This window comes from Crocodylus porosus, unplaced genomic scaffold (genome assembly GCF_001723895.1).
Source record: "Crocodylus porosus isolate Cpor-Errol unplaced genomic scaffold, CroPor_comp1, whole genome shotgun sequence".
NCBI lineage: Eukaryota > Metazoa > Chordata > Crocodylia > Crocodylidae > Crocodylus > Crocodylus porosus.
In genome coordinates this window covers 65,913,278-65,938,576 of record NW_017728948.1, presented here as the reverse complement: position 1 = coordinate 65,938,576, position 25,299 = coordinate 65,913,278, and the positions used below count along the sequence as shown (strand labels likewise).

The following is a 25,299-nucleotide window of genomic DNA, read 5'->3' as shown; positions in this document are numbered from 1 at the left end:
ATTTCAGGAAGAGCTTACATGCCCCCCACCACTCAGTCTTTGGGGACGGCCATGTAAACCAGGGGTTAGCAATTATTTTGGGCAGAGGGCCATTTACTGAGTTCTGGCAAGCTGTTGAAGGCCGCATGGGTAGCTCTGCCCTTTGGCAGGTGCCCTACCCCCTGGTCACCATCTTGTGACTGGAAGTCCCACCTCCTAACCCCTGACCTTTGCCAGCAGAAGTCTTTCCCCTTGCCCTCAGAAGTACTCCTTTCAGCAACGGGTTGTGCCATCTTGGAACCAGAAAAATACCACATTATATTCTCAAAAAGAAACATCTACAACATTCATTAATTTGATTTCAAAAAATATTTTTGTCCTGATTTACATGCGTTTGTGTAGTGTACACAGAGATGATTGCACAATAGTTTAAAATTAAGTCTTACTCTTATATATTGTGTGGGGGGAGGGCAGATATAGGTTTGTGGGGGGCTGTGGGCATGTGGGGTGAAGGAGCATGTGGGTGTGTGTGGGGGTCTGTGTGTGGAGGGTGGAGGGGTGCCTGGGCTATGTGAAGGGGTGTGGATGTGGGGGTCTGCATGTATGGCAGTGCGAAGCAAGTGTGGGTACATGTGTATGGTGGGGTGTGCGTGTGGGACTCATATTATGAACACCCCCCCCCACGCACTCTGCCCCTGGCTGCACACACACCCACCCTCCCACTCTGCCCCTGGTTCCCCGCCTGAGGGGTGGGGCCCATACAGCCAAGTGCCACCTGCCCTCTCCGGGGCGTATGAGTAGTTGGCCCCCACCGTTACAGACAGACAGACGCACAGACAGAAGAACTAAAAACTTACATGCTCCCCCACCCCACATACCCACAGCCCCCCAACAATATACAAGAGTAAAACTTCATTTTAAACTTATATACAATCACCTCTGTACACTACACAAACGCATGTAAATCAGGACAAAATATTTTTTGAAGTCAAATTAATGAATAACGTACACGTTTCCTTTTGAGAATATGATTTGGTATTTTTCTGGGTCCAAGAAGGCACAACCCCCTGCTGAAATGAGTACTTCCGGGGGCAAGGGGATGGATTTCTGGTGGCAAAGGTTAGGGGGCAGGACTTCTGGTTACAAGATGGCAACTGAGGGGGTGGGGCACCTGCCAAAGGGCAGAGCTACCCATGCAGCCTTCAACAGCTTGCCAAAACTCAGTAAGTGGCCCTCTGCTCAAAATAATTGCTCACCCCTGGTTTACATGGCCAACCCCAAAGGGTGAGTGATGGGGGGCACGTAAGCTCTCCCTGAAATACTCTGTTGTTCATGACAGCCAATTGGTTAGTTATTATAATAAAAACTTAAGACATGGAATACCATATGTATTTTTAAATCACACATTTTCAATTCCTTTGCAAGAAGCCAACGTAAAATGTAATATCATTTCTATGCATGGTAGATTCTTTTGTGGTATGAGTAGACAGCTAACCATACATGCCCAATGGCATAAAAGAAAAGAAAGATTAACACTTGAATGACAACTGATTCCTCTTTAAAAGGTTTTCTTTTTAAGTTGCATTAAAGTGGCTTAGAATAACCGTGATCTACGCACCACTAATAATACATGGATTCCAAACGGCCTGTCTGGCTGTTCCTATAGGACTAGTGAGGCACATATCTAAACTTTCATGTGATTCTCCCTCCCTATAGTTGCAGGGTATGCATGTATGCAAGCTTGTGATATCAAGCCTCTTTCTACTTCCTGCCCATTGTATTAATTTTTTATGATAATTACTAACTGTAAAATGACTGTAATGGCATTTTTGTATTAACAATGACAGAGCTGTTTTGAGGTAAGGATTATAGTGAAGCAGGGGGAAGCTGGTTTGATCAGCCCTCATTTGGCCTTCAGCCTACTGTCACCAGTTCTGAACAAGAGGATCACCAGCAGCAGGTAAGAGAGGCACGTACTAAAACATTATGTTCAGATATATTTCAGTTCACAAATGATCAAGTGCTTGACTTTTCTAGCATAGCACTGAACAAGTAGCAGTTTTCTTTTCAATATTTCTTATTGTTCATAGAATATTGCTCAATACTTATGCAATCAGTGGAAAGATATTGCATCTTACACTTCTCCCCATCGAGCAACTTGTTTATACGATCACACAATGTTTTACTGAAGTGCTGTGTTAGCTTGTTGGTGATCAACGTCCCTTGTGTATATGGAAGAAATTAAGAAAGCAGCACTGAGGTGTTTGTTTGTATTTGTATCTATTCACATTACTAGAGTAACACTGATGAAAATCATTGCATTAAAACCATTTGTAGGGTTGTTCTTCCCCAGACTCACCTTCACACTGTTTCTTAATTCTATTGCTATTACAAGTAAAATGCATATGGTCTGATCACTACAGAAATTCTAATATGTGGTGTTCAGCTGCAGGAACCTCCAAGATAAAGTCATAAATTCTACAGGCCAGTCAGTACCAATGAAAACAAATTAAACAAATCCCCTGTACATTAGTACCTATTCAATTATCGATAACTAAATGAGACAGAAGACTACATGAGAACAAGGGAAAGAAGCAATCCCACATTTCAAATGAGAAGTTTTAACTGTATAGTAAAATTCATGCAAAGACTAACCCCCCAAAAACTGAGAATAGCTTACAAATTGAGGATCTGCCACTTCACTAAGACAAAATAGAAAGGAGTGAGAAAAATCAGAGACTAATGGATTTATCCAACCACTTGAAGTGTAAAAGAAAATGTACTAATAACATTCTAGACAAAAACCTCAACATGAAATGGTACTATAAATTAATCTTGCCTCTACCCAAATTGTATTTTCTTATTACACATTCAAAGGTCTGGAAACAATTCACCTGTGGTGTGGCAGCAGTTTTTGGAGAAGAGAAGTTGGACCCAGTAAGAATACCACTTCTATACTGTGATATTTAATTTAATTGGAATAGTTTGTTGTCTGACTGGAGTAATAATGCACATAATCTGTCATATCCTCACCACATGAGCACCATCTTCCTCTACTTGAACTATAATTGCCTGCTCCCACATTTATTGTCACTGAATTTATTCAGAGCTTATCTGAAATTAATTTTTTCATTTAGTTGTAGTGCATCAAATATATTCCCTTTAGGAAGGAAAGTAAAGTTTTTTCCTCCTAAGCTGCAGATTTTATGTTCTGTAAACTAATGAGATAATTTCTAGTTAAATTTATCTGGTCTGGGACAAGGGCCCCACTGAACAAAAGGACCACCTGTGTTCCAAAGAACCTCTATTCAATCTATATTACCACAGGTCATAATATCTGTTCCAAGATCCACAGGTTTAATTACGTGGATCATTCAGAAAATTACTGTGCCTCATGGAGCTTCAAACTAGAGCCAAGTAATATACATTTTACACTGTTGGAAGTAGGAATTCTTCAGTAACTGATGTTCTAAAATCACAGCATGTCAAAAATTTACAGCTCATAATTTTTTTTCTGCACGTCTCAAAATGCAAACCTCCCAAGACTGACATTATCCTCTCAGGACTAATTCAGCTAGGTGTCCAACACCCGATGGCCCTTCGGGGGAAGCAACATATTAAATGTTACTTAGAGTAAACTTTGGATCTACAGCTGAATCAAGATTATGAACTAAATAAAGTAATTAGCTGCAAGCACTCTGGTGGAAGTCAGAATGTTTGCAGGCAGCCTGATGTCAAAGTTAGTGGGTAACAGGCTACAGTCAGTGAACGCTGGCAACATCCAGTGTATTAATTCAGCAGCTTTCTGAGAACCTATGTTATGCATATCTGTTAATCTCTGCCATGTTTTATAGACAGTGGGGTTGGAGTGTTTTTGTAACCATGTCCAGGAAATATGCAAGAAGCAAGGTTCTTTTGGTGCTGGACCAATATTTATTGGTACAACAATATAACCGGGAGATGTTAGACCAGCTTTCTAACATTTTTTGTGCCTGAAAACTCAACACCTCCCCACCATACAGTTGCGCCAATAAAAGATATCACACCAAAACGACTCTTCCTTCTCTTCATTATATATAGGCTGTTTCTGGATACAAGGAAAAACTTTCTGACTATGAGAGCAGTTAAGCACTGGAACAGGCTACCTAGAGAAGTTGTAGAATTCCATCCCTGGACATTTTCAAGAGCCAGTTAGACAGACACTTGGCTGGGATGGTTTAGTCAGTAACAATCTTGTTCTGAGCAGGGGGCTGAACTAGATGACTTCATGAAGTCCCTTCAAGCTCTATGCTCCTATGATTCCATATTAGGCCCAGGGCTAGAGCTTGCAGTACAAGCTAAAGACTCTGGTTGTAGGGGTTCCTCAGATACAGCTACCCCCAATAAGAGATCAGCTTAATAACCAGTTTATCCAAGACCCTGTATCAAGTTATCTATAAGCATATTGATATTTTTCTTGCATTACAATCCATGGACTTACAATCGTATTTTAATAGGAGTGTACTGTAGACAGATAACTATAACTATCTTCAAAATAAAAAAGCAGTATTTCCCTCAGGACTTTTGCCGTGACAGTTACTCAGTAACTGTCCTGGACTATTAAACTGTCAGGAATATTTCCAATGTAGATTGATATAATGCTCATACAAGGGAAAACCATATTAAATCAAACTAGCATTTTTTTTCTATGGTTAATCTAGAACTTGGCAATTCTCCTTTAGAAGCTATATTTGGAAGCACATGTACAAAATAAAAGCCAGCAATTTACTTAGGTAAACTCATACCTGAGTACTCCTTCCACTTGTTCTTTGTTGTAGCCTTTACCACTTTCACATGCACCAGATGCACTGCTGTCCTTTGTGTTAGCGGGCTTACTTTGATCGTTGCCACCGGCTGGTTTTTGGCAATAGGGACCACCCCCAGCAGTACTTCCATTTTTCATGATGGCATCCAACAAAACTGTAAAAGACAAAAATTGATCATAGTAGTAACTAGACATGGTTGATGGAAGATACAGAGTTCTTGCACTTTTTCATGATAAAAGCCATGTTGGGGGCAGGTGGAGAGGGAAGAAGAATCCCCTTTAGTTAACCATCACCAGGTACCACCTTCCTTCCAACTCACAAATGAACGCTCCGGAGGCACTGACAGCAGTTCCTTCCTACCCTTCCCCACCACGGAGAACAACAATAGGGGAATATTTAAAGACTGGTAGCTTGTCTAATAATCATTCTTTATTCCGTCTCTCTCTTACTAAAAGACACTAGGACAGCTCTTCTCAGCCTCCAGCTGCTTATACAAGGAATCAGCTACTTTCATGCAGTAAAAAGCCTAAATGCCAGAATAAGCCCCAGAAGCCAGCTTTTTGCAGAGCCTCAATGGTCCAGAGTAGACTGAGAACTACCATGTACTAAATTATCTAGTCTTGAGACCCAATTCAAGACCATCTGAGCAACAGAACTGATAAAGTCTCAGACTCAATTCCTGGCCTTGTTTCATACTCCCAAAGTGGGCAATACTATCTACAGCAAAGTGCTGAGACTTGGGACAAGAGTGCCTCACATCATAACAGGACTCATATCATAACAGTGGTGTGAAGAGTAGTATTTTCAAGAAGCCTGGTGTGCCACAGTCCTAGTCAATCTTCTAGGAAGATTAAAGTTTTAGAAATAACAGTATGGAGAAAAAACATGAACTGCAGTGATGACACGTAAAAGCAGATCACATTCCCGGCACTCACAGCGATGCAAATGATTCCCATAATTCTCAGGAAGAAAAGCAATAGCTATTTTCTGAAATAGAGGTTAACTGGCATTGATGGCAACAGTTCATTTACAAAATCAGGGAACACTTGGGCTTATATAGTCCATCTTTGTAAATGATCACTTACTTCCTAGTGAGGAGTAGGAGGCTTTGCCTGACTCTGAGTCTTAAGCCAGCAACTTCTTCTTAAACCCCCCCGCCCCAAATATTTATGGCTAAGCTAATTTGCTGAATGCAAAGTACAGGCAAGGCATTGCACTCTCATCTGCAGATGTTATTGCTGCTGATTATAGCTCTGATATACTACAGTAGATGGAAACAAACAACATTCCTATCAATTTCTTTGCTGTACTTTGGAACGCTCAGGGCAGCAGTGAAATTTAAACAATCGTGTCCCTTTCTATGAACACTAGGCAGTCCACTCTATGCCATTGGATGACTATTCTATTTTGAACTTTTGAGCTCTTTTGTACCAGCAAGACAGGAGACCATAAGTCAGCCACAGGGCAAAGGAGAGATGTTCATGGCCTATCTCCTTTACAGTAGCTAAGATACTTGGCTTATACCTTACAGCATTTATAAATACTGTTATACTTCCAGCGGAAGAAACAAAAATCCTGATGGTCTCCATTTAACTTCGGGGTTTGCTTATCTACTTAACAGTCAAACTCCTACTGAAAAATGTAAGGACATTTGTAGAAATAAACACTGGAATCAAGAATAGCCTTGGCAAGGTGCAATTTAAGCATAGTTTCCAACAATTCACTGCATCTTTAGAAGCGTTAAAAAAGAACTATGCTAATATTAGATTCTGAATACTGCACCTAAACTAGGGATTGTGTAGTTCATTAATACAAAATAGGAAGCTATAATCATGACAAACTGAGTTAAGATTCCCCCCCACCCCAAATTCCTGTGGGAGTAGGCCGACAGCATAAGGAAGAACACTCTTTGGCTAATAGTTTATTATAGCAATTGGGGGAAAAAAAGGCACAGAATTTACCTAAAGTACCTTTAGAAAAAAAAGCCCTTGGCCCTGAGGTGCACTTCCTCTGCCCATTATCTTTGCAGGTCATGATGACACAAAAACCAAGTGAAATAAAAAGGGAATAGGCCTATGGCCTACAACTGAAGCAGCCCCCCAAATCCAGGCATTCATCTAAATTAAATATATGTTATTTTATGCTATATGTGACACTGTTGGAAAGACTGAGACAGGACTCTGTTGATATTCAACACTTTCTTTCCCTGAAATGAGTCTGCTGTCTCCTTGCTTTCATTTAAGTTCAGCTGGCTCACTTCAGCTCAATCTTAATAAAATGCAGGTGGGCTGGTGGCCAAGGGAATGACATGGTTATGAAAATTCCTGCTATTAAGGAGGTACTTCTAACCTTTATTTAAACAGTAGGCATTAATGAGATCTTTGTAAATCTAGGTTCCCAGACAGGAGAGGCAGGCGGCCTTTTAACACCTTCGAGAGGCAACTTTTAATATTCCATTAGTATATCCATTTGAGAGATAAAAGACTCATGCTGTCCTCTTATAGATGATGATCTAGAACTCAAGGGATATGGCTTCAATTTTTGCTTTGACCCAACTTCCAACTTGACCCAAGGCAAATCAGAATTAACCCTTTGTTTCCATTTCTGTATTTATAAAAAAATGGAACTAATAGTTCCCAATTTGACAAAAGCAGAGCAAATAAAGTGCATTAGTGATTAGACACTATGATGATAGCAGATAGACACAAGTTGTTATGCTGTTGCCACCGCCAGGTTGGAAAGGTGTAAATGCTTAGACACTTCCCAATCTACTGTGAAGTTAAAATCAAAGTGTTTAAGTTTGAACCTAGGGAGCCAGGGGTAGGAAAGGTATGACATAGTTTAGCCCTTAAGTATCCTTCCCTTTTCTGATGCACAGCTAAGTTCATAAATAAGCAAGTAGCTAACAAAGTCTGAATGTCAAGATTTTCAAAGATTTTATGATTTTCCTTGTAAATGATCAGGTTTCATAGTCAATGTTAAATAAAAATCCCAAAAAATAAAACAGCTATACTGTTTATGGATGAAAATTGGCAATACAGATAAGAGTTTCTTCTCACAATGAATCAAATAGAGATCATTCAATGACTTCAGGTTTACCCTTCATTTGTTCTGTAAATGTAAAAACAGGAATTATAAGGGATGACAGCACCTTTAAGCTGTAGCGTCACTAGTTTTATTTGTCCCAACCTAGTAAGAACAAAAAATTGTGGCTATTCAGTTTCTATTTCATGGCCTATATAGTATTTAATAATGGACATGATCAGGGTCCTACTGCACAGGTACTTACAAAGAGAAGCAAACTGATAATTTCCAGGTTGTCTCTACACTAGCATGCATCTGAACACTTCCCATCATTGCACTAGCACCAGGGGCAGCAATGGTTGTAATATTGGTGTAGATTGGCAATTTGCACTTTTTGTAACCTACACCTAAGAGCAGGTCTACATGACAAGTTGATTAAAACACCAGCCTGTCTGCATCAGCACTCCCATGACTACTACCACCAGTGGAGGTGTATCACTGCTACTATGGTGGTAGGATGGTACGGCATGAAAATGTTCACTATGCAGAAGGCCAAAGAGGCTAAGGACTTAATGAATATTTGAAACATTCAATTATTGTCTACTGAGAATTTCCCTCCAGGTAACAACTGAGGCATGTTAGTAGGTTAAGGGTGACAAGATTAACAATACAAATGTTTATTCTTTTTCAAGGACAAACAGAAAGCAAATTTGAAATTTCATAATTAAATCAGGCCTATATTAGACCTGCAAAAGATCACTTAAGCCATTAGCACACACAATAAGGCAAAAACCTACTATTTGAAACTAAAAAAGGCGGGGTAAAGAATCGCAAAGTATTTGGGGAAGTTATTTCCTTTAAATAAAAGATGGTTTGTATGTTCAAAACAAGACTTCAGCTTCACCAGGAACTACTAGCGTGAAACTGCAACTATGAGAATGGGTATACTAATGGAATTTTAAAAAATGATTTGTGACATTGCTGTACAGATATTCAAGAAGACATAAAAGGATTTAAAGAGACATACAAGAATTTAGTTTTTGCATCAGCCAGTAAAATTAATTTTCTTTTCTTCAAAATGATACCAATATTTTTTCCATTATTTTTTCTGTTCCTTGCTTCTGAATGAAATACTACTGCACTGTATTTGCTTTAAATATGCAATGAAGACAGCATTCACTTTCAAATAATCTTTTGGTTAAGAAAATAATTTTGATGTCATCAGTTTGGCACCTATACAACAGCCCTAATGAACACTGTAGTTCTGCAAAGAACTCTGAAAATCTATGAAGATATAGTGCCAGATATAGTTGAAAATTATCTAAACAGACTATGGGGGAAGATCAGTATCCCCACTGTGCATGCCAGCTACCAACCTTAGAGTCCTGCTCTGCTTAGAGATGCATTCTTTGACTTCAAATAGAGCTGTAAGTGTATTTGCTAGAACAATCTGGTTCTTGTGTGTCAAATGTAGATTTGTACTATCTGACAATTAAGTTAATACCTATGGGCAACTGGTGCCTCCCGAGTCAGGGGAGTCATGTGACCCCCCCTCCCCCCCTCCGGTGGCCAGTCAGTGATCAGGGGTGGCTGATCTCACCGACCAGGGAGGGGGGACCCCGCAGCCAATCACACCGACTGAAGCACCCCAATTCCCCAGCTGGCGCTCGTGGGGTGGGGGGAGGGGGGCACCAGAGCTCCTGCCTGCCCATTGCCTAAGCAGGGAGCACTGGCTGTCAGGGGTTGTGCGTACACCCCTTATGTGGCACCACTATTAATACCACACAGATGCCTAGCAAAGACTTGAAATTATAACTTCCCACTGGGTCATGATTTAATCAACTGGTTCTTAAGAACAATCACAATTTTATATTTAGTTTTAACAGTCCAATTGTAAAATAATTTTCTAAAAAAATAAACAATGGAAATATGGAATACCATTTTCATGATGTTATTAGCTGAAATCACGGGATAAACAATGATCTTATATTTTACTTGAGCAAAACTTGGGAAACAGCATCAGAGCAGTCAGCATTTTCACCCAGAAACCTTGTTTACACTAGCAAAACTAAACTTTGCTGACAGTGGGAGCCAGCACATGGCACAGCTGAATCAGAGCTGAATGGTTTAGTTGCTCACATAGCCAACAGCAAATTCAGTACCATTTCAGAAATGGTGGTTGCAACCTTCTGAAACCCATCTGCAAGCAATTCCATCTTTGTTACCACTCAGGAAGTAGCTCTGGTGCACCTGGGGTTCTGTTTTCCAAGAAAATGTAGTGCAGATGGACAACAAGCCATTAAGAACCCTCAAGAAAGGCTCTCACCAGTGTCTAAAGATTGCAATTGCCTAGTATATGCAAGTACCAAATATAAACAATGTGTTCCATACAAAAACTGATGAGGGTTGGGGTTGGGGGGCAGAAATTAAGCTCCCAGATTAGAGCGAACGAGGAATAAGGTTGATCAAGAAACTTTCATTTTACCTCCTTGTGTGTGAGAATGTCTTATGAAACAATCTTTAATTATATGATCTTTTCCAATTTTCCCCACAGGACCCCTACCTCATTCACTGCAGAAGATGATATTCAGATAAGACAGCTGCTCTCTATTTCATTTTATTCTTATCATTCAATGTGTGACTCCATCCCTTACTTATTGCACACAAACCAAGCCCTGCTCTGCATACAGAATTTTTTTTGGTTGCCTCACCAGTTTTTCAATTGCACTTACCAGAGAACAGCTGAGGGCCTCAAAATAAAAACCCTGACTTTGCTGAGCTAAGGAAGTATTTTACAGGCAAGGAACTCAGATTAAGATCTTAAATTTACAATGGTCCCGAATTTAAATACCTACTTAAAAACACTCTGGGGTCTCACCATCTTAGGTGAGATATATGAAGAAAGAAACACATAATTAATATCTACTTGCCAAAATTCTGATTTAAACAGCTTGCATCAGCAGCTTCACCCTAAATGCAAGAACACAACTCCCCCAAATTACAAATTAAGGGTCACAGCCATAAGACATTCTCTTTTCCTACAGCCCACAGCCTCATTCATGGCATGACACACTTGGCAATTTCCATGGTGAACAGAAAAATGATCCTAAAGCCACATGTTCATTAACAATTCATTCCCTACAGTGAAATACACACTTTACCAAGATGATTATGCAGCAGTAATTCTGCTTTCCTTTTTAAAGGGACATTCCATTCAAGCACAGGTTTTGTCATCTTAATTCTGAGAGGCAGAATGGCTAAGAGAACGAAATAGATATCTGTCATATTAATCCTAACCTGAATTCCCAAAAGTGGTCTTTTGTAACTGCACAACTATCTCTTCTGTGTAACAGGGAAATGATTTTGCCTGTCCAGTATGAAAGAGGCATAAGTCATAAAACATAACTGGATGAAGAAGGTCTTGCATTTAAAAGCTTATCTAACTGTATCTCAGCTATACAGTTGATTCAGTAAAAGATATCGCCATAATAAATCCTTGTCTCTTACATAATTACTAACATTCATCAGTAGGAAGAATCCAGACTGAAACGGTCACCTGGCTTCCAGGCTTGTACACCTTTCCATAGATTACATGTATTTTCATGGAGGTAATCCAATTAAACCATGGAAAGCTTTGTGTAGTATCACAGGCCACAGGCTGTTTGCATTTCAGATGTGCATGCTATTTGACAGGAATGTAAAATATGTGACCTATCAACCCTGTTTAGACCTGTAGTCCAAACTAAAGAAGCAATTTTTTCCCCTCTTTCCAATGGTCCTCAATATGTCTATCACGTCTTTCAGAAGAAGCCATCTAGAGTAATGGGGGGGACCAACCCCAGCTCCTCCTCCCCCTCACAACACAACATGCTGACTTCAGAAAGCCTCGATATGCAGCTTAGTCACAAAATATAACGGACAGGTTATGGAGAAGCAAAAGCATGGTAAAGCTAGCATGCACTCCATGCTTGTTATTTTTGGAGCACTGCCCTAGAGTGCAGTTTTAACTTGAAATACTCTGTGCTGCAATTTTTAATGCTGTGGGGAAAATAGCTTCAATAACATGCATTAAAAATAAGGGTTCCCTATTCCCCAAATAAGATAAAAGAAGTTTAAGTGAAACAACTCAGCAACTCAACAAGTGCACACAATAATGTTTAGAACAGACTTCATGGCACAGCATGAGTAAGGCCATGTCTACACAGTAGCTTTACTGTGCCTGGCAGCAGTGCCTTCCTGCTGTGCTGCTCCCCTAAAGGCCATCTCCTAAACCAGAAGCAAGCACAGCTACTTTGTATGGTGCTGCAGGTGGTCTTTGCAGCCTCATCACTCAGCTGTGTTAATTACTCTGAACAGGGTACCACAGGGACATGGCCACACCACACTGCTTGCATTTAGGAGGCGGCTGACACAAAACAGTACAGCATGCTCCAGGGTCGGGGTGGGTAAATCAACTACACAGGCACGCAGTGTTGCCAGGTCTTAAATATGAAATTATCGCATTGGAAGTTCAAAATTATCATATTTGCTCAAAACTATTGTACACTGAAAAATACGCAAATAAGTCTTCTTATTTACTTTACATTGCCAGGGAGAGGGTGAGAACTGGGCCATCAAAGATGAAACATTTCTCTGAGGCAAGCAGTTAAAAGAAAGTGCTAACAGCAAAGCTAGAAGTTGGTTAACTCTGAGAGTGACTTGGGTTTTGCATTTGCTGCATCTACTAGGTGCCTCAAAAATTATCATACATTTTGAACTAGAAGTGCACTGATATATTGGTCCATAACAGATCAGCACCGATAGAAGAAAAATTGACATTAACAGCAATTGGCTTTTTTTGCCAGTGTCACTGATAATGTCACCAAGAAATGCTGTGTGCATGTGCGCAGCTGCAGCATATATGCAACTAGGAAAGCAGCCTGACAGCTTGGAGAGCAGCATCCAGCCTGTAAGTCTGAGAGGGAAGGGGTGTGTGGGGGCAGATTGAGGCCCCCCATGGTGATGGAGGGAGTACAGCAGGGGCAGGTGCTGCCCATCTGGAGCAGAGGCAGGGTGCAAGACAACTGCGGGCAGTCTGTGGTGGGGGTCCTCACCGCTACAGACACCCCGGGGAGGCATGTGCCCCCCAGATTTGTGTGGGGCAAAGGTGGGCTGCCTGCTGTGAGCTTGGGGCCAGGGGCTGCGCCAGCTTCTTCCTAGCAGGGGGGCTGGGCTGGGACTGCGCTGGGGGTGGAGCAGACAGCAGTGGTGCTGGGAGGGGGCGCTATGGGGTGAGCTACAGCCACCCTAAAATTCCCCATGGCCCCACCTCCCAGCACCTCTCCCACCTGCCTGGAGTGCAGGCCCAGCCCAGCCCCCCGCCCTCCCTCAGGAAGAGGCTAGTGCATCCGCTGGCCAAGCTTGCAGCAGCCTGCCCCTCACCCGGTGCACAAATCCAGGGGGCACATGTCCCTCATACCACCCCAGGAGTGCGCGCAGCCGTGAGCACATACCTCCCTCCCTGCGCACAACTATCCTGTGCCCCTCCCTGGCTGGGGAGCTCCTGCTCCTGCCCCCACTCCCTCCGTCACCATGGAGGGCCTCAATCTGCATCCCCACCTCCCCACACAGACTTACCGGCCAGATGTTGCTCTCCACGCTGCATATTGGGGGATAAGAATGGCTGATAATTAGCCACCGTTATGGGCCCAAAGAAACCTTTATCGGTGCACCTCTTTTGAACGCTTTGACTCTTGCTGACCGTACAGGGAGGAGGGTTGAAGCGATGGTACAAACACAGTAATCAGTTATCCTACGCCCGACGACGCCGCACACAGCCTAACGGACCCGCCCCGCGAGGCCGGAGCCGCGCCGTGACCTCCCCAGAGCTGCCTTCTCGCCTCGCGGGCCCGAGAGCCGCAAAGGCGCGGGAGGAGCCCGGGGCCCGGCAGGACCTGCCCCGGTTCCCGGGCACCGCAGCGCCGGGACTGTTTGCTCGGCGGCCCGGCCGAGGGGCCGCGAGCAGCCGCCGCGGAGTCCCCGGGGCGGTCACCTCGGGCGGCGCGGCTGGGGTAGAGCTTCTGGGCCTTGTGCAGGAAGCGCAGGGCGCGCTCCCGGTGCCCGGCCTCCAGCGCCGCGCGGGCGATGCCGATGCACTTCTCCGCCTCGTCGCGGTTGCCCTCCATCGGCGCTGCGCGGGCGGGCCCGGTCAGGCGGCGCGGGACAGATGCCCCACGGCGGCCGCGCGCATCGTCCTATCCGGTCCCGTCCCGTCCGGCGGCGGCGGCGGCGGCTTCCGGGCCCAGCAGCAACAGCGGCGCCTCATGCGCATGCGCCGCAGCCGGGCAGCGGCAGCGGCGCGGGGGCCAAGCTCTGGGGCTTCCGTGCGGCCCGCGCCTGCCCCGGGCTCGGCCTCAGGAGGAGGCGGCCGTTCCCCTTTGCGGAGGCCGCAGGCGGCCTTGGCCGGCCGCTCCCCCTCAGAGGGCCGCCGCGGGTGACACATCACCACCAAGCAGCGCCCGACTTCATTTCAATTACCCATTTGACAGCTGGATAGGAAGGGGCACGGGAGCTTTCTGGGACTTGAGCTGTGCAGCTGTGACTAGTTCCAATTGCTGCTTACTCAAAACCTTGAGAAAAGCACAGGGGAGGCCCCCTGCCATATTAGCGTTACCATATACTAACTCCAGCAGTGACCTCAGTTAAGTGTAGCAGCACATCAGCTTCGTAAAGGTAAAATTCTGTGGCCACTAAGTTATATACCCCACTACACCCCTCTCTGCTCCATTACTCTTCCCCCCCTGCAGTTGCCCATTCACTCCAAAGCCCTTGTGTAAAGGAATAGAAGTAGACTTAAGGGGCTGTAAAACAAGATTCAGGACAGTGAAGTCAAAAGGTACATCTGTCACAAATGAACATGGTAGAACCCAGCTGCTACTAGAAAGCAGCAGTGGAAGCTCTATGTTCTTCTTCCCACTTCTCCAACTTATGGCATATATGCTACCTCTAAGGAAAAACACAAAAACAACTGCCTACCATGGACAAGAGCCTTGAGTTCTAGATCCATCCAAACCAAACCAAACATTAAGGTGAATTTAAATATTTTCAGGATTTGTCAGACCACCTGCTAGTTCAGTGAATGTTACATTTTGGCTCATTGCTCAAATATATTGAAGATGTACATCTGCTTCATAGATTCCTAGATCCCAGGCTTGCTTAAGAGCAGTATCAGGCACTCAAACACCTGCTTTTCACTACCGCCATTTAAGACCAGTAAATTTTAGACGTGTTATATAGTGACAGGTAGCATCAGATATAATCCAGCCTCCACCTACTGAATGCCAAAATTGTCAGTCCATTGGTATCTCTTTAAAATATAACATTTCATAAAAATTGTTATGTCAGAAATTAAGACATCAATTAACTGCAGCAATCCAGGAATGTGCATGTGGGGGGGGGCAGCTAGTTTTTGTGATACAGGAAGGAAAAAAAAGTGCTTGGATTAAGGTACTTTCAAGCCTGCAGCTTTTAAAATCAGGGGTGCCATCTTACTGCTAGATCTTTTATGGGAAGGGAATCTATAAATCGCACCCTTTTGTTAAAGGCAGATTTGAAGAAAGAGATAGACCACTACTACTACTACTATTGATATAACATTTATTGAACATTTCCACTCTAGTGGATGAAAAGTCTGTACAAAACCAAAACATTTCCTTTAACTTCTGCTTCACATTAAAAATCAACCGATCTAAAACAGTCAGCTCAATCAAAACCCACTACAAATACAATAGCTTCTTTGAAGCCATGGTAACACTTAAATATGGTTAAGACTTCAATGCAGAAATTTGGTTTGTTAGACAGCTCAGCGAGCTTTAGCTTCTCAAGTTACAAAAAGGCAAAATTGTGTTTCACAGATACAGTCCACTGGAATCACCAACACTGGACAATTGTTCGAGTACTTAAGAGTCCTGAGATAACAAGGAATCCTGGTATTCTTTAGACAGTTTTCTGTTGTCCTTTCTTTCCAATAAGCGATTTGTGGATATGTGGTATTACACCTAAAATAAAAAACAAGGCAAGAAATTAAATAGAAGTTATTTCCCAGTCATGTAAAATCCAGAAGGGCACACGCGCGCGCGCACACACCCCCTTATTTATATATTAGAAACATGATCTGTTAGACTTTAACACGAGTAAGAGGACAGTATTACATACCACCACCAGCAATTGTTGCCTTAATGAGAGAGTCCAGTTCTTCATCTCCTCTGATTGCAAGCTGTAAGTGACGGGGAGTGATACGCTTCACCTTTAAGTCTTTGGATGCATTTCCTGCCAGCTCAAGAACCTGTGGGCACAACACCCCCCCAAAAAAAACCTTAATTCACTCAGCTAACTCACTGAATTGGAAGAGTTATCCAATGGAGAGATTTAAGAGGACTCTGAAAACAGGTGAAGACCTTTATGAATCAACACCTACAGATAAATGCTTTCCCTACCTTCTCAGAGAATGTCTTTGGAAACTAGAAGAAATTTACAGACTTGTCCCTTTCTGAACTGCTGTGCAGTCAGGGGCCAATGAGACCCCTGGACTTAATGAAAGAGAAACAAGGGGGGAAAAAAATTCCTCCAGAGGGAAAATTGGAAGTATGTGTTTATTTTATGAAAGACCCACCAAGCTCATGCATTTGGGCCAAGAGAGCCTAGCCAAGGCACAGAAGAAACAAGAGATTTAGTATGCTTGCCATGTGATCAACAGGTCACATGGAATAGGACAGTGGTGCTCAGCTTCCAGCCTGCAGGGCTCCCCAGGGGTCTAGAAATTGTGGCAGGGAGGTGTGGCAGTGTTAATTGCCACTCCTCTGGTGCCACATTTCTGGACCCATGAGGAGCCCTGGGGCTAGCACACAGCTGTATTCAAGTACATAACTAGGTTGTTGTGCAGGACAGACCCATGTACTGATGTCATGTGCCAAACCTCCATGTGATCTAGCTCTTGGACCAACCTTACACCACTCATCTGGCCCATGGGGGTGGAAAGTTGGGCACCAATAAACCAGGTATTACCTCACTTAGTTTTCTGTGCAAAGAAAAAGGTCCAAGCTGGCTGGGAAGGTCAAAGAGCTGAATAATGTAAAAAGGGGGAGAAAATACACCTGCCATTAGACAGCAAGTCATGTAATTGTAATGAAACCTTATGACAGAAAGATTGTTTCCCACTGTGGGGGAACTGGGAAGGGATTGAAGACCCTCTTAGATCTGATAGTGGAAGCAGAAGACAACTCTGGTGGAATCTATTCTACTCTAACAAAATTACCTACTGCCTAGGAGTTAGAAATCAGAGTGCTTCTGCAAAGCTACAGATATTTCCCCAGCAAGCTAGTACACACTTAGTCATGCACCAAGTGGAAACAGGGGACAAATCTATCAGGTGTTCACCACCTTTCAGAATCACTGGGAAAATAGGCTAGGTAGGACCTGGAAAAGGGAAATCAGGGACATGTTGGCACCAGGGCAGGAGGCAATTCAACAAAACAGCCCATGGGCCTCACTTGCGATGATGGTGCCCAAGAATGGCACCAATAGGTTCTGTGCAGACAGACAGTCACAAGCTTAATGCCATTAGTACCAGATGAGCATCTCATACCCAGAATAGCAAACTTGGAGGTGCCCAGTATCTGACAAGCATGGACCTCACAAAGGACTACTGACAAATGCCACTAGATGTCAGGCTTAGAAAAAAAAAAAAAAACCACACAAAAAACAAACCCCAAAACCCAAACAAACCAATATAAGATCAGTTTTCACCGTGACACTAGGACTTTAATTTTTTTTGAATTTCTTGTGCTACTCTTGGCCTCCAGCATTTTGCAATACACATACAGGGACCATGAACTAGGGTATGTTGCACTTACTGATATCCATACATCCTCAGCCACCTCCAGAAAGGCTTTAGATGTTTAAAAGCACACTCCACAGACATTTTACAGCTGCTGACCTAGTGAACAGTTCCTCCTAGGCATCCAGACACCTAGTGAAAGGCTTCATTAGCCAGGGGTGCAGGGTAGGATGAGTCTCTTATTAGTACCAAAGATAGTCACTCCTCAGCCTGGGGGCCAGGCAGGCTAGGGGCAAGCTCTCTCCCTGACCCAAAATGGAAAAGGGAATGCCTACATATCTTAGCAAAGCACACTGTCTGACTAACTATACATAGCTCAAGTACCCGTGGTGGTCCCCAACTTTCTGAATCACGATTGCGAAGTACCCCTTCCAATTGGTGAATTCACAGCCAGAATCCACAAGGGGAAGGACACAGATGTGTGTGCTCAACAGCCCTAACGTAGCTGGGAAACCACAGGCTGGTAAACTCATCCACAACCTCCTGTGGGTTGGCAAGACATATTGTATACAGGGCCATCACCCATATTCTCAGATATCTCTTGCACAGCCTCTCTAGCAGTCAACTTGCCTATGCCAAAACAGTTTGCCACAGAGCAGCAGCTGTCTGGGGTCATAAGCTTGTATAGACATAGACATTAGGGTTGGAAGGGACCTCAGAACATCTTCGAGTCCAGCCCCTCATAGGGATAGGAATAACTATAGAAATACAGTTCTCTACAGCAGTGATCTCCAAATTTTTGATCACGCACCCCAATCAATAAAAAGTTTTTGAGCATGCACCCCAATATATGTCTATTTATTTATAAATTATACACATGTACTACTCAGTGCAACACTGTACAAAGTTTGGAGACTACTGTACTACTGTACCTCCGCGTAGCGGAACTCACGCTCTTTCCTCAGGATACCTTCCTTACCATACGTGACACGTGACTGTCTGACAGACGGACCGAGTGAGGGCACCAGTGTCAATCCGTATATTAAATATTAGTAAAGCTTAATTTCTTTCTTATATTTTTTCCATCTAAAAAAGGAAAAAACAGAATTCTAATATTTCTTCCCACACCCCACTGGATCATCTCGCGCACCCCACTTTGGAGACCACTGCCCTACAGGTAAGAGCAAACTCATCATCACTGACCATGGCTGTATGTGCAAGGCAATTTTGGCACAAATCTCCACGAAGGTACACTTCTTCATGTCCAGGGGCATTTGTCCATCATTGCCTATCATCTAGGTGGCCAAAACGATCTGCTCCTACCAGTTGCTGCTTATCTCCTTGGCCCAGAAACACTGCGTTATTACTTGGAGTCGATCCCCTATCTACTCAGGCAGATGCCAAGCTGCAGCCAAAAAACAGCTTTAGGGGACCGGTATCTACTGCTGCCTAATACAAGCCACATGTACTTGTTGCCAAACAGAGGGTGGGACTGTCTTGTACATGTGAGCTTCTCCCCCAGCCTTTGTTCTTGAGGGCAAATTAAAAATAGTAACAGCAGCCATTGAGGCCCACAAGTTAATGACACTGGGCCAGCAAGGCTATGACTATATACAGATCCATAACAGGTATTGCTGGTGAAAGCTCTGGCTTATGATCAATGATGGCCACACCAGTGCACCAGAAATAAGGGCAGATATTCAAAGGCACAAGCTACACAATGACCAACACCAAAATCAGTCCTACAAAAATGTCACCACCTACCCAAAATGTAAAAGCAGGTGCTCTGTGAGCACTTGCAGTCAAGGGATCCTATGGAACTTGACCAGCACCCGGCATGCTGCAATGTGTGCTCTCTCCAGCCACCTACTGGTGGAAAAGCAGCAGTGCAATCAGCCACTTTGAAGGGAGATGTGTAGAGATGTCAAACCCACAACTTCTCCATTCAAGAAGATGGGGCACAACCAGTCCCACAAGAATTACCATGTCTTGTTTATAGCTTTAGTTACTTCTCCTAAAGATAGGAAACTCTTAATTAGTAGGACTCCCAGGATAGGGCTCCTTAAAAGGGTTAACAGAGCTCTATGCCACAGCACAGATAGCCCAAGTTTTACACAATTCCGATTTGACACTGACTGTATTATGCAACATCCTTCACTCCCACACCATGGCCTCCATCAAAATACCAACTTAACTCCCTTCCTGCTGATCCTCAAGACTCACTAAAATAGTTCACTGAAGTATTTTTAGATGAAAGCAAATTCTGATTACAGCAGGAAATGTTATCCTAAAACCTCTGAATACAAGTGGCAATGATTATGCAGCTTTTATTTGCCCCATTTAAGCAAAAAAGTTGGATTTAAATTACTTAAGTTTTCCTTTTAAAAGAGTAAGCCAGCTTAAAATGAACCCTAATTTTAATACAGTATAGACTAAGGTACAAGATATAAAAATAATTTAAATAAAATATTTTGAGTCAAAAAGTGATCAGAATCATTTACCAGGACCACCTGGAAGGTATCAAAACTCCTGCTCCTCTCTCTCTCTACCTGATCCAACTGGCTCAATTCTCAGTTTATGAATATTGATGACTGTACCCATAATAGAGGCTTATTTTCCAGCTCGTGGCAAAGCAACCATCTGCTCAGTAACTACCAACTCCCTGGGACTTGGTAAGGGTTTGGGTACTTCAAGCGTGTTTGCATCTTTACATATCCAAAGGAAGCAGAAGGGCCATTTAACTGAAGTTCATGCTATTCATGTCTCTAAAATATTGTAGCCCCCTAGCCCTATGTGCTGTAACAGCAGACAGCACAGGTTGTTGGGATGACAAAGAAGCTAGGGAGGGTACGATGGATTACATCACAGGGAGAAGCACTGGTTTGGTGTTAATCTGTGTGAAGAAGGAACAGGGAGGAATAAGGAGGAGTGTGTACAGACGACCAACACTGGGCTCAAGTGTTGAAAGTGGTAGACTAGTCTTGATTTCAAGATAGACATTTTAGAAAGTTTTCCCCAGGGTGATCCAAAATTATTGCTTTAATTCACTAGAAATCACAGTTCATGCCATACTATAACAGTCAATACTAGCATTTAATAAATTAGTTATCCAAGTGTTAATCAAGTTTTGATAATAGTTTCCATATCCAAAACACTAAAGTTGTTTAATTTGTTGTTGGTTGTGTGTTTAAAAGCAAGTCACCATCTTGATAAAAAAAGAGCAAGAAGCTAAATCTACTGAGCAAAACACATTTCCCTGTGTTTAGTACACTAAAATAGTACATTCAGGTTGTTAGCAATGCTGTAAGTTAAAACAGTAAGTTCTTAAAATGTATATCTATCATTGGTTGATCACACACACACACTAAAGACTGCAGTTAACTGTAAGTTTGGAACATGCGTTTCTAGGTACACAAGCTATGAAGAAAGAGATAGCTTGTGTACCTAGAAAACATGTACCAAGCGTGCAACTTAATGCAGTATTTACAGTAGGACAAGTTCTATTAGATCAACCAATGATGATGTAACCTTTCTGTAAAAAAGGAAACAATACAATGGGAAACTTGATAAAATTATTTAAATTTGGGCTACTGATTTATAGCAATTTAAATAGACTTAAGTCAATCTACCGATTTTAAGAACATTAACTGCCTTTCCCAGTCTCTCCCACAGTAAGCTTACCTCAGCTGTCAGGTACTCCAAAATAGCAGCACTGTATACAGCAGCAGTAGCTCCTACACGTCCATGGCTGGTGGTCCTGGACTTCAGATGACGGTGAATGCGGCCAACCGGGAACTGCAAGACATTAAAAGCAAAAAGAACATGGTGTAAACACCATAAAAGGTTTGGTGAATGAAAGACTGAAACCCTGCCAACAGCTACAATAAAATAATCACAGGAAGGCCCATTTGTTATTTGATGCAACAAAGCATGATTCCTTATCCCATAAGACAGCAATTCTCAGCTTTTTTAGCCTAAAGACAGCCCTTCTTAATTTTTCAGAGTTTAGAAGCACCCTGGCTGAGAACTGAATTAGAAACCAATTTGTGCCAGGTAAGAGTGGCAAGGCAAGACCTCACCCCACTGTACCCTTTTTCCAGCATCTGGCCGCTCCCAGCCATTGCTCTGTGCATGAAAGGATAAGTACTAGGCTTCCAATGCCAGCAACTGAAACCACATGCACCTACAGCCTCTCACCACTCCAGGCACATGGGGAGGGGCAGTAGAAGGGACAGGGGATAAGTCAGGATATAAGTTGTAGCCCCCCACCTATACCTGGCCATCAGCTCATGCACTTTACATGGATACACACTGCAGCACACTGTTAGGAGCAGGGTGGCCAGTGCAAAAGCTGCAAGGTGTGGGGACTAGCTACAAGTGCTGCTTGACAGATTTTAGGAGTGCCCAACCCCAGCAAGGAAAAGAAGCAATTGCTCATCTTTTGACACAGGTGGGCACCACAGCCCCTTTGGAAGCATCTCATAGCACTTTGGTTGAAGATCCCCATCATATAGTAGCAGCACCATCATAGTTCAAGCTGTTCATTCCCAGTCCAAGCTGTTACTCCTTAACTGTACTGAAAAAAACCTCTTCAAGTAATGCAAAACCTAGGCATTGAAAATAGCAACCTGCAAACAAAGACTAGCTTTTTAAAAATCATGACAAATCAGTGGACCTGAACTGCAGCTGTCCTGAAGCAGACTGCCCCATAGCAGACAAGACGCAAATAGAGAAAAACTCCCAAACAAAAGGCAAAAAGTCTTGGAGGGCAAGTAAGTGGGATGAAGCCCTGCAGACTCACCTGCAGTCCAGCTCTCTGCGAGCGAGACACTGCCTTGGTCTTGGTCTTCCCAGAGTCCTTCCCAGCTTTACCACCAGCCTACAAAAGAGGAAGGCAGGCAGTGATCAGAAGTGGATCCCTACGCCACTGGAACCAGCTCCTCCCTCCTATAAGCTCACCTGAAAACATCAGCCACTCGGGTCTCAGGCAAGATCCGCCCAGCAGCCCCGCGCATGCGCTTCCCAACCAGCGCACAGAGCCAGGGCACCGCGCATGCGTTCTTGCCCCCACGCCCAGCAGCCCGAGACTCGCCGGGCGCAGGCGCTGAGTGCTCCCGGCAGCCTGCTGCGCATGCGCGCCCCCTCCCCCCCAGCCCAGCGGGCTGCGGAACACGAGCGCGCCCCAACGCGTGCCAGCTTTCCAACCGTTGCACCCCTTCCCCCCACGCGGCCGCCACCTCCGTGGTCTCCTACCATCGTGAGCGGCGCTGTAGCACCGCACAGTAGAGGGAGCGAGCGGCTCTCACACACAACGAGGCCCTAGCAGCACCACGCACCCGTACCCGCCGCGATTCAAACTGCGCCGGCTCCCGCCTTCCCTCGGCGCTTTATAACCACCGAACGTGCCCACATCCGGGCACCCGGACCCCACCGCCCGCCAATCGCCGCTGAGGAGGGCGGGGCGTCTCTGCGGGCCAGGAGCCAATCGGAGCCCAGCCGCCGGGCGGGGCTGAGGGAGAGGTGGGGCAGGTGGCTCGCGCGCCCGGGTATCAATGGAAGCCACACCCACACTTAAAATGACAGGCGCGGCCCAGCAGAGTGGCCTTGCGAGCCCCGCAGGGCGGTGGGGGAGGGGGTTGTTGGCCCAGTGCGCGGCGTAAGGGACCCGTGATCACCCCGCTCCACCCCTTTTCCGGCTCCCGCCCGCACGGCCCTCGCCGCCATTTTGTCTAGCGCTGGCGGCGCTGCCTGCGGGCACCTACTGCCTCCGAGGCCCCGCGCCCAGGCTCAGGCACAGCTACGGGCCCTTCTGGGACCCGGGCACCTACCTCTGCCCTGCTCCGCCCCACACATGGGGCTTGCAAGTGCCTCCCCTCCGCCCCCGAGCGGTGCTTAGGGCAGCTGCTGGGAAAAGGAATTGGGGGCTGAATCCTCCGGGAGAGCTGCAAACACGTTGTCTTTTTCAGCACGCTTTCGGGCACATAGGCCCTTCTTCAGGTGCAGGGAAAATTAAAGACACCCCAAGGAGAGGCACCAGGGCCTGCCCTAGGAGGCGCAGCCCAACACCTGTACACGGCCACCCCGAGTTGTGTCCTGCAAATAAAGGGTCTTGAGAGGATGTGAAGCTCCGCCCCCAGGTGCAGCAGGCAGGACCGGCAGACAGGGGTGTTGCACCCCTTGGCACAGTGACTGTCAGCCAGGGGCCCTACAGTAGCAGCACTGCACGTTTCATTAGAGCAACCCAGAGATTTCAAATAGGCACCGTGGTGTCAAAAACACCCTGGCCTGCTGCGCAGGAAAGGGGTACTGGTAGCTATTGAGCGAGGAGGTTAGGGGTCCAGGCTCTGAATCAGAACTGCCTAGACCAGGGGTGGGCAATGTTTTTGGGCACAGTGGCAAAAATGCCTGCAACCTCAGCTTGAAAGGTGTTGGCATCCCCAGGGCAGAAGGTGGGGGAGCTGCAAGGGGGCCTGATCCTTATTGTGGCAGTGCAGGCCTGGCCCCTACCCAGAGGTGTGACTGCCAAGCAAAATGACTTTGTGTGCCTTGCTTTGATTGCCTGCCCCTGGTCTAGACCTTAAATGCCGGAGACTGTGAGGTGGGGAATGCCTGCTCATGCTTAGTCTGCCCTCCCTTTCAGCATATACTTTCTGCTCCTCTGTGATATGAGGGGAGGTGGGGGGGTTGTGTTATGAATGTTTCCAAGTCTAGGTCTGAATCTGCATGGGCTTCACTTGCCCTTGACTTTATTGCTCTCTTTTTCTTAGACAGTAGAACCAACTAGATGTTGGGTGGGACCCTGCTCTGAGCAGTGTGACCTCCCCCTAGGGGCTTGTTTAGCTCCCTGTCATTGTGGATCACCAGCTAGAGATGGTGCAACTGATGCAAGTTTTCTCATCCCATGCAGCATTCCCAGCCAATTCCAGGACTTCAGCCATCAGGCTTTCCATGTAAAGCATACAGCATACATAGCCTACAGGGAACTGCAGCCCTGCCTGGGAAGACCTAGGCTTGTGGACCATGCCTCCCTGCTTGCCACAGCCAGACATGATTTCACTCTTATGTGATGCCACCCCTCTGCAGAAACCTGGCAAGACAGACCTATGGTCTGACCCAGCAAATGACAGCTCTTTTGGTCTTTCTGTGTTCCTTGCAGTAAAAAAATTGTTCTAATCAGGGGTGATGCAGTGCACCCCCTGCAAAGGCACCACTGACACTCAGCAGCACCTGTGGGTAGTCACCGCTTACCACCACCAATGGCATATGCAGCAGTCTGCAATTCCGGCTGGCTGCTGATGTTGAGAGCAGCTGCAGGTGGTCTCCAACCACTGGTCGGTGCTCACCATCCCCCTTTGCCACCAACAGTGCTGGTGGAGTCTGTGGGAACACCCCCACTTGCCCACAGGTGCTGCTGAGTGTCAGTGATGCCTTTTTGCAGGGGGTGCACTTGCAAGACCATTTTAAGCTGGACAGAAGGACAAAGTTCTTTACTATATGAGCCCCTAAGGCCTGGAATAGACTCCCTCCCCCGGCAGGTGTGCAAGCACCTAGTCTGCACACTTTTAAGAAACATTTGGATGCTTATAGTTTCATAGTTTCTAGGGTCAGAAGGGACCCGAGCAGATCATCTAGTCCGACCCCCTGCCATGGCAGGAAACAATACTGGGGTCAAACAAC

At 45.0% G+C, this 25,299-nt stretch overlaps 2 protein-coding genes and 1 long non-coding RNA gene across 5 annotated transcripts in view; 1 reads left to right on the top strand and 2 right to left on the bottom strand.

Moving 5' to 3' along the window:
- DNAJB14 (DnaJ heat shock protein family (Hsp40) member B14) overlaps nucleotides 1–14,345 on the bottom strand; it is a 35,616-nt gene extending 21,271 nt beyond the window's left edge. Inside the window, exons 1-2 of one of the 2 annotated variants that reach the window (XM_019552839.1) lie at nucleotides 14,325–14,345; nucleotides 4,764–4,938 (exon numbers count right to left, since the gene is read on the bottom strand). In XM_019552839.1, the coding sequence (XP_019408384.1) occupies nucleotides 4,764–4,938; nucleotides 14,325–14,328 (179 nt within the window). In that variant the 5' untranslated portion in view covers nucleotides 14,329–14,345. Of the gene's footprint in view, nucleotides 1–4,763; nucleotides 4,939–13,839; nucleotides 14,064–14,324 lie in introns of those variants that run through there. The other variant, XM_019552838.1, reaches the window with a different exon arrangement.
- On the bottom strand, nucleotides 13,384–23,027 carry LOC109322032 (histone H2A.Z). Of its 2 annotated transcripts, XM_019552840.1 has the most exons (5): nucleotides 22,876–23,000; nucleotides 22,424–22,501; nucleotides 21,304–21,417; nucleotides 16,002–16,131; nucleotides 15,429–15,844 (listed from the first exon to the last, which is right to left on the bottom strand). In XM_019552840.1, the coding sequence occupies exons 1-5, from the start codon at nucleotides 22,876–22,878 to the stop codon at nucleotides 15,783–15,785; spliced, it is 387 nt and encodes a 128-aa protein (XP_019408385.1). In that variant the 5' UTR covers nucleotides 22,879–23,000; the 3' UTR covers nucleotides 15,429–15,782. The 2 variants fall into 2 exon arrangements, with proteins under 2 accessions (XP_019408386.1, XP_019408385.1); XM_019552841.1 differs by lacking the exons at nucleotides 15,429–15,844; nucleotides 16,002–16,131 and adding an exon at nucleotides 13,384–13,394 and having other exon boundaries at nucleotides 21,238–21,417; nucleotides 22,876–23,027.
- Nucleotides 18,747–21,614, top strand: LOC109322033. Its single transcript, XR_002104286.1, has 3 exons — nucleotides 18,747–20,319; nucleotides 20,940–20,942; nucleotides 21,603–21,614. It is a non-coding gene; the product is annotated as an uncharacterized LOC109322033 (long non-coding RNA).
- Nucleotides 23,028–25,299: the final 2,272 nt, after the last annotated feature.